Source organism: Camellia sinensis, chromosome 4, assembly GCF_055761805.1.
Source record: "Camellia sinensis isolate YWXY chromosome 4, ASM5576180v1, whole genome shotgun sequence".
Classification (NCBI taxonomy): Eukaryota; Viridiplantae; Streptophyta; class Magnoliopsida; order Ericales; family Theaceae; genus Camellia; species Camellia sinensis.
Window position 1 is genome coordinate 150,975,532 of NC_138964.1, and position 9,814 is coordinate 150,985,345.

The 9,814-nt window shown below is 36.5% G+C and overlaps 1 protein-coding gene across 1 annotated transcript; it reads right to left on the minus strand.

Annotated features, from left to right (window-relative positions):
* Positions 1 to 384: 384 nt before the first annotated feature.
* Positions 385 to 2,782, minus strand: LOC114290715 (U-box domain-containing protein 38). The gene has a single exon (XM_028234675.2). It carries the CDS (start codon positions 2,228 to 2,230, stop codon positions 611 to 613), a length of 1,620 nt encoding a protein of 539 aa, XP_028090476.1. The 5' UTR covers positions 2,231 to 2,782; the 3' UTR covers positions 385 to 610.
* Between the last annotated feature and the right edge of the window lie 7,032 nt (positions 2,783 to 9,814).

Below are 9,814 nucleotides of genomic sequence, written 5' to 3' on the forward strand. Positions count from 1 at the left end.
CATAAGCATAATTCAATTTAAAATTTTACTTTTAAAACTCTCTATCACTATTTATTTTATTTTATTTTTTTAAAATTTTTACATCACTAAAACTGTATTTAAAACCCAGAGCTCTCTATCATTTCAGGATTGCAAAATAACTTTCTTTCTTTAAGCATGGTCAAGTCTTTGCCGTTCGAGGATGATACCGGTCTAAATCAAAGCCCCCAAACCAAAGCTCGAACTTTTTGACCAACCTAGAAAAGACTCATTGTCATTGGACAAATGTATAATAGTAATAGTATAAACAATCTAGAATCATCTTTTCTCTTCGCAAAGCCGAGTAATCCATCAAACATCACAAAGCAAACAAAATCCCTAGTCTATAAGATGTCCAAGTCACTCTTCGAAAAAACGTCTCTTATAAAAATCAGTAGTGTGTTTACACAAATATTATTATGGTCTTAAAACATGCTTAGCTGACAATAATTAACATTAACCCTAAGCCCTAACGACCACCAAAATTAAAGAAAAAAAAGCTAACAACTAAAAATAAAGCATGTCTAATTACAATTTACACTCCCATATATACACAAAATGACAAAACAATACCCAAAAAAATTTTAAAAAATCAAAACTCAGTAGAATTTGCACCACACATACTACTCCCAACTCGGTACCGAGTTCGACTCGATCCTCCCTCCAACAGCGCCTCCCAATCCACCTCCTCTGCCGCTCCCTCCTCCTCATCCCGCCCTCTCAACATCAACAGCATCTTCTTGGCCTTCTCCCTCGCCCGGTCGCTCCCTCTCTTCTCCACCTCCCGCAACACCTCCTCCATCCTCGCTGCCTTCGCTAGCCCCTTAAACCTAAAGCTACCATGACTCAGTGAGTACAACGCGGCCACACAGTTCTCCCGAGTCGACTCAGATTCCGACTCACCCCTCAACATCCCCACAAGGATCTCCACCGCGTTGGCGTCCAGCATCGCCGACCTCCCCTCGGCGCACGCCGCTAAATTGCACAGCACGAGCATTACACGCCCCGCCATGTCACCAATCCTCGTCACCACCATCGTGAGCAGAGTCGACACGGCGCCGAGTTTCACGAGCTTGACTCGGTTGCTCTGAACCAGCGAGAGGTGGTACAGAGCCAGCGCCGAGTCGTGGCGTCTCCGCTCGCTCTCTGACCTCAGCGAGTGCAGAAGCGGCTGCAGCGCGCCGAGCACGCCGATGGCTGTCCTGTTGTCGTCTTCCACAGCCAAGCTGAAGAGCGCGCCGGCGGCGTGTTCCTGCGACTCGGCGAAACCGCCTTTCAACACGTCGATCAATGGGAGGACGATTCCTGAACGTACAATCTTCACCTTGTTGGCTTTCTCGAGAGAGAGGTTGACGAGAGCGGCGGTGGCGTTGGTCTGCACGGCGTCGTATCTCGAGATCAGCAATGGTCGGAGGGCGGAGAGCAATCGAGGCGTACACAGCGAAACCCTAGCTTCTTCCTTCATCCTCGTGAGCTTTCGCAGAGCTATCAGACCTTGTTCTTGCTCAAACACGTCCAGACTCTTGAGCTTCACAACGAACTCTTCGTCCTCAGAGATCGAATTAGGGTTTAGCGTTTCAGCAGCAGCGACCTCTGATGAATTCGAAGTAGACGACGATGGCGAGAAACACATCGGCCGAGTCGTGAATGGAAGCAGAGGAGTCGATTGAACGTTGGCGATCACCGATTCCTCAGAACTCGACGAGTAGAAATGGTTCGCTCGGTGATTCAACTCAGTCGCCGCGTGCGAGAACAAAACAGGTGGATTCTCGGCGACGCCCTTCAACAACTCCCTCTCGGAAACCCTAATTTTCGAATCATCGTCGTCCTCTCTCGCAGAAACCATTAACGCACGAACCGTGGTCTCGACGGAGCTGTAATCCGGTAACCGAGGGCGTTCGGTACGGGAGGAGTCACACCAGTTGAGAATCGTCGATTTGAGATTCAAATTGGGGATGACGGTGGAGAAATCGGGGTTAGAGCCGTCGGGAAGTAGAGGAGCAAAACCTAGGTGTCTGCAGACTTGTACGCACATGCTCTCAAAGGTTTGGCCTGAAGAGACGACGACTGGATCGAACATCAAGGAACCAGAAATGGGACAGACGTACTCTGTGGGAGGTTCCTTGTGCTTGTGCTTCGACTTGGAAGACGATGGTGATGGTGATCTGTAAATAGAGATTTTCCACTTGTGAAGCTTGCCATTACCACCCATCTCTCTATATGGTACACAAGCTCTGTGGATCTAGAAGGTAAAATTGGAGGTGAAATTCATGGAGATAGGTGATAAAGCTCCGATTTTCAGGGGAAAATTATAGGAAGATTATCTGAATTTATCGATTGTTATGAAGATAGGACTCATCGATTGTTATGAAGATAGGACTGCGTTGGTATAGCAGGAGAGAGAGAGAGAGAGTGTTCAGGAAACGTTTAACCACCTGCTTTTGACCCTGATTTATAATGTAATTGCAGAATTGGCCACTACTTATTGTCAAATTTTAATTATTTGACCCTAACTAGTGTTTTAGTTGTTCACATCTGCGATTTGGGTGCGTGGGTGGGGCATCTATTAATCATAAATTGTATTTCCAACCGTGCTGGGACCCCAGCACCCCCAGTCCACATGGGGCATTGTGATTGGCAGATAGGAAAAAAAAAAAAAAAAAAAAATTTCAGCCAATAAGAAAACACTGGGGGTCATGGGGGTTTGAAAAATTGGGGGTCCAAATCATTTTTGATTGTATTTCATTCTTATAAATAGCCTTTTAGAGTATCTCAAATATTATTTTTTTTTTATATTAAATTTGAGTAAAAATTGTATTTGATATTGGGGATGTTTGGGAAGCCTTGGATTGGGCTATTTTAGCCCCATTTGAGAAAATAGCCAAAAAGTTCACCTGTGCATGATTTTTTTTTTTTTTTTTAAAAAAAAAAAAAGGTCAAATGATTCGGCTGCTGCAGCAACGCAGCCTACACTGCCACCAACAATGTAGGCTGCAAACAGGTGCAATTACAATATTACCCCTATACAGTAATTTTGAAAAAAATAAAATTAGGGACAAATTTGTCATTTCAATTTAAACATCATTTCAAACACATTTTTCAATACAACAACTCAAATAAAAATTCATCATATCTTCCCAAACACAAAAACTAAAATAGCCTACTAAAATAGCTAAATAGCCAAAAAGCCTAAAAAATAGCCACTTCCCAAATGAAGCCATTGGCTCTCTAACAAAAAATTTTAAACTTTTATCAAAACACCAGTCGGCCAGATGAATCAACTAACCAGTGTAATTTTTTCATAAATTTTTGCAAGAAGGTGGTCATTCGAGGGACAACCGGTCGAACATTAAGCCGGTCGTCTAGTGGTGAAAATAACCTACAGTTCCAATAACTATGAACAGTGAAATGATATGAAAGGTCCTAGCTGTCCTCAATTTAGTAAAAGATTTATCATATCCTCAATTTGATACTCATCTGATGAAACGATTAAAGCAGCAAAAAGGACGTTTTTTAATCAAAATTTAAATTTAATGAAACAATAGGCGATATGTTGGAGATAGTTTTAATTGTTCACATTTGCGATTGGTAGGGGAAAATAAAATTTGAAGTGGAATCAATATATTCAGCTTGTTTGGTTTCAGGATTCATTTTTCAAAAAAAAAAAAAAAATTGTTTTCATTGAATTTTTTTAATATTTAAATCAATTTTTTTAATTTTTAGATACACCTAATATAAATACACATAAAATTTATAATATTTGTGAAAAAAAATCTTTAAAAAATTCACTAAATACTAAAAATATAAAAAGAAAAGAGAGAGAGAGAGAGAGAATTCAACATATTTTTATATTCTTGTTTATTTATTAAAATTTTAAAATATTTTACTTTTTAAATACATCTAAGTAAAGTGTATTTAAAAAAGTAAAAAAAATTACTTAAAAATTTAAAAATATTTACTAAGAATAAAAAAATTCAAAAAAAAAACTCAATTTTTAAAAAATTAAATACAAAAAATTGAAACTAAAATACAGTGGTATATATTGTTTTGGATCAATCATAAATTATATTTAAGTCTTATACTTTGTTAATATAACCAGTTTAATTCTTTAGCTTTTTTTCTAGATATGGCAAACAGGTAGGATTGAGTTAGATGGTGAGGGTGGCAGTAGGTTACTATTAATAGTAAGATAATTTTAAAAAGTAAAAAATTTATATGTATATTTGGCTCTCCAAAGTTTGACTTCTACATTTGTCATTTGCAAGTGATGGTGGGAGTGATGATGATGATGGTGGTGGAATGGTGATAGCGTGGAGCCGGTGGTGGTAGAGCAGTGGTTGTGAAAGTGGTAGTAGAGTGACAACAATGGTAGGAGCAATCGTCGTGGTGGTAATGGAGAAGGCAATGCCTATTTAACTTGCATCCATATCTAGCATAATTAAACTCAATTTAAAAAAAAAAAATCTCACAATTATTGAGTGTGGTAAATTGAAACGAGTGTCAAATGACTATAATTAGGCAAATTTACAATTTGGATTAAGTTTGTCACTTCTAATCATTTTTGTCTAAATCCCATTGCCAATGTCAGCCTGTGAATTTTTTTTTAAAAAAATTATTCCTATTCTACTTCTTCTCCTTCTTTTTTGATTTTGTTTTTTTTTTGTTTTTTAGAAATCTAGAATATAAACAGAGTTGTAGGCAAGATGAGCACTTGATCATACCTCAAATCTCTCAAATGAAATGGGGGCAAAAATCCAAAATTTGTGGCTGACACTAAAGCAGTGGTGGTGTTATCCCAGCAGTGGTAAGTGTATATAAATAAAATGTATAAATGAAAATAAATAACAAAATAAAATAATTCATATGCAGAAACAGATGCAGGAGCGTAGGGACGAACATAAGAAGAAAGACTAAAATCTGATGGAAAAATCTGATGCCAAGAATTGCTGGAATGCAGGCTTTATATAGAAAGAATAATGGCTTTTCCGAACAGGTGCCAACAGATAGGAACTGTTTGGACAGATTCAAAACCTATTTGGGCATATTTGAATTGGGTTTGAATTTCAACAGCTACCTGTTCGGTTGGAGGGCTTTGTTTGGGTGGGGGGAAAAAAAATGAACAGATTTAATTTGAATTTTGAAAACGAAATTCAAAATTAAGTAAATAAAATATAAATATTTTTTATCCAAAAAGATAAATATTAGGCCAGACAAGCTCAACCTAACCTCACACCACGCATTTGTGCCCAAGCCTAGCTTGGCCCGCCCGCCCGACCGACAGGACGGCGATGGCAGCGCGCGTGTAGTTTTTGTTTTAGGTCCAATTAACTCACTTTACCCATAAGCTCATCATTCGACAAACTTAGGTACCTCTTGGGGCCCATCCCAAAATTAACCAAACGCTTAGGTCTCATCTTAATTAATGCTCAAAATTAATAAAAAATAAAAAAAATTTCAAAGTCATTTTTCAACGGGTGGCACCGTCTCTCTAAATTTAAATATGTCCTCACATGAGAATGTTGGAAATGGTTAATTTTTCCTCAAGTTTGGTCTATTTTTTAGGTAGGCCCCGAGTGTCGATTTACTCGGGTCAAAGTGGTAACGCGTTCTATGCCGCGTTGTGATTCACGTGGTATATTTGGTTGCTCAAAACCATTACCGAGTGAATGGAAAATTGAAGCCAAAGTGTGCTCCATGGAAATGGAGTTTTGGTGGAAATTCCTTAAGGTTGTAAATTGGCTTGTCCCACATTGTTTTGGTGGGAGGTTTTGAAAGGGTTTATAAGGCTTAGGGTGAGATACTTGGGGCGTGCCCCAAGGGGTACCCAAGTGGTTTAGAGAGAGAGGTTATGGGCAAAATGGGCTAGACCCACTGGACCCAAAAATCACCACACGCGCGCGCCGCCGCCGCCGTCCGTCCGTCCGGTCGGGCTGGGCTTGGGCGCGGATACTAAAGATTCAAAATCCACTAGTGGATATGTCTTTACTCTAGGAGGCGCTGCTGTTTCTTGGAAGTCCACGAAACAAACGTGCATCGCACGATCCACAATGGAATCCGAGTTCATTGCTTTAGACAAAGCAGGTGAAGAAGCAGAATGGCTTCGTCACTTCTTAGAAGACATTCCAATGTGGCCAAAACCTGTGCCAGCTATTTGCATTCATTGTGATAGTCAATCTGCAATAGGCAGGGCACAGAATCATATGTATAATGGTAAGTCACGACATATTCGTCGTCGACATAATACTGTAAGGCAATTGTTGTCAAACGGAATAATCTCAATAGATTATATAAAATCTAAAGAGAATATTGCGGATCCGTTAACAAAAGGTTTGACAAAAGAGCTAGTGTATAGTTCATCGAAGGGGATGGGATTAAAGCCTATTACTTAAGAGTCGTCATAATGGTAACCCTACTTATATGACTGGAGATCCCAAGAACTAAGTTCAAAGGGACAACTAAGTTATGTATGGCTCACCAGAAATCACCAAGGGATTAAAATTCCTACCCATTCCTATGGTGAGAGTGATATCTGCAACATATGTTGTCTGCAGGGGTATAAGGATAAGCTTTGCTTTTAATGATTACTTATATCTTGATTAAGGCATAAAATCAAGACGAGTATAAAGAGATATTCACAATAAGAATCACCTATATGAGTGTTGAACTGGGGCCGGTTCTATGAGAATGCAAAGGCTAAATTCTCTAGAAACACTTATAAAAACCAGGCGCGTTCAAGGCCAAAATGAACACAACAGTGAGAACCACGATGTGTTAGAAGATATTTTGTGTGAAATCTATTGTCTTGGCTTACACAAACGGCTGAACAATTCAAGGCATCGCGTCCATTGGTTAGCCAGTAAGTCCGATAGGTTATCACTAGGGAAGGTTCAAGGCCGAAAACTACCTATCCTGATGCAAGATATTTTCGACTTATACTCTTTCGTTAAGTCTGCATATTGTTGCATTTCCGTTGTCATCAAATTCCATTCATGTGGGGGATTGTTGGAAATGGTTAATTTTTCCTCAAGTTTGGTCTATTTTTTAGGTGGGCCCCGAGTGTCGATTTACTCGGGTCAAAGTGGTAACGCGTTCTATGCCGCGTTGTGATTCACGTGGTATATTTGGTTGCTCAAAACCATTACCGAGTGAATGGGAAATTGAAGCCAAAGTGTGCTCCATGGAAATGGAGTTTTGGTGGAAATTCCTTAAGGTTGTAAATTGGCTTGTCCCACATTGTTTTGGTGGGAGGTTTTGAAAGGGTTTATAAGGCTTAGGGTGAGATACTTGGGGTGTGCCCCAAGGGGTACCCAAGTGTTTTAGAGGGAGAGGTTATGGGCAAAATGGGCTAGACCTATTTGACCCAAAAATCACCACACGCGCGCCGCCGTCCGTCCGGTCGGTCGGGCTGGGCTTGGGCGCGGGTGCGGGGTGTGTGGTTGGGTTGGGCTTCTAATCTTTTTGGGCCAAAAACATTTGAATTTAATTTTATTTTTTATTAAAATAAAATCCAGAATTCAAATTAAATTAGTTTGGATTTTTTGTTCATCCAAACAGGGCGCTTCCCGGTTTCAAACCGAAATAAACTGTTTTGGAATTAATGCACACCCAAACAGGGCCCTTCCCGTAATTGCTATCTGTTTGAATTGTTGAATCTGTTTGAATTCAAAACCCAACAGGTATCATACCTGTTCAATTCAAAACCAAGAGCCACATACCTATTCAATTCAAATCCAAGAGCCACCTTCACATCTATAAATAGGACCACCCTCATTTGATGTTTTCCATTCAGAAATTTCGTATTTCACTTCTGCTATTTATATTCTTCATCTTGCTGCATTTTATTTCCGAAAGAAAGAGTGTAAACACTTAGTGTGTTCGTAAGGCAAACAATTAGTAGTGCTGCTATTGTTTGTGGTAGATCATTTCATCCTGGGAGATAGACGTCCGAATTCTGAAAGCACCGTGGAGAGGACGAATCTGTCTTAAGGACACAGTGTTAAACACTGGACTTGATCAGGAAATAATTCAAAGAAATTAAATCAAGTAAGTTATTTAATTTATTTTTAGTGTTGTTTTTATTTATTTATTTTTATTTCGAGTTTGATTTTTGTAATCAAACAAATTCTCTCCTTTTCTTTATTTCTTTAAATTCTATTTGTTGTTGTGTACACAATAGAATTAAATCTTTTAAATACAGTGAAGATTGTCCTACAGAGAACACCAAACACTTGTTGGAAACTTGTCTTCTCTTTTATATTTCTTTTTTATTTATTTTAATTATTTTGTAAACTATAATAGTTATTATACTTTACATTTCGTTAATTTAATTATTATAATTTTAATTGCAACATTATGCTCTTTGATTTTGTGTTTTACATTAAATTAATCTAATTAATAAATATCATTAAAATATTCGATGAAAAAATATCACATGCTTTTTTCTTCTTTTTATTTTATTTATTTTTACATGGATCCATGATTATAACTTCATTTATTCCTGCCCTCCTTAATTATATGACACAAGGATTGCTTTCTTTCTCATTTTCGAATTGTTTTTAATTATTTTATATATTATATATAATGCTAACTCATAACATGGAAGCTTTCATTGTACCTATAATAGAATATAGAGCCAATTTCATTACTAAAATTATTCATTCCAATTCACACATGGGTTACATCTTGAATGTCAAACTCTCTCTTCTCTCTCACACATTGATGGTTCTAAAAAGTTTTAAAAGTAACTAAAATATACAAAAATAAATAAATAAACAAAATATTTTTAAAAAATGAACAAAAAATTGTGTTTCTAGACGGAATTTCTTTCATTTTTGGTGATTTTTTTTTCATAATTTAGTTTGTTTTATTTTTTTTGTCTTTCTAGAAGCATTTAAATTAGATGCATCTGAAAAGTAAAAAAGAAAAAGAAAAAGAAAAAAAATGCTACAATATGAAAAAAAAAATTCAATAAAAATGAATAAAAACTTGTTTAAAATAGTTTTTAAAAAATCTCATAAAAAATATAAAGGCATAAAACTAATTTTATATTTTCTATTAACTCTATCAATTTTATCGTTATTAAAAAAAATCAATATAATTATGTAAAAATTATAGTGCCAGCTATAATTTCGTCAACCTCAAGGGAGGTTATGTAATTTACCTTTAAAAAACTGATCTCCTAAAATGAAAATTACTTTCTAATTTAATTTATAAAAAAATTAATGAGTGTAGTTGGAGTTCATGAAAATGAATTCCTGAATATTAGCATGGGTGACATCATCACAAATCTGATGCATGCATTATTTTATGAGTATGAAGAATCCCTTTAATTTGATAAACCATGACTTAAGTTTGCACGTTTTAAAATTGATTGGTTGTCTTTTTTAATTTTTTTTTTATTTATTAAAGTAGAGATTCCACTTGTCTTCAACCTTCCATTCAATTATTTTACCAACTTTTGTTTAAGAATGTGGTTAATGGAAATAGATAAGTGACACTCATGCCAACAAATTTTAACGCTGTATTTGATTAGAGAATTTGAAAAAAAAATTAAAAAGAAAAATGAAAAAAAGGTATGAAATTAGGTAAAATATAAATATATTTTATTCACATTTCACCTACTTTTGAATTTTCATATAATTACACCATCTTTCATTTTTATAAGACTAAACAGACCGAAATTAATGCAAATAATATGAAGAAACAATATAAATAAAGAACAATATACATTTTAGTATTATTTTTCTGTTTTTATGACTAACAAATTATTGATAAAAAGATGACTAAAAGGAAGTTC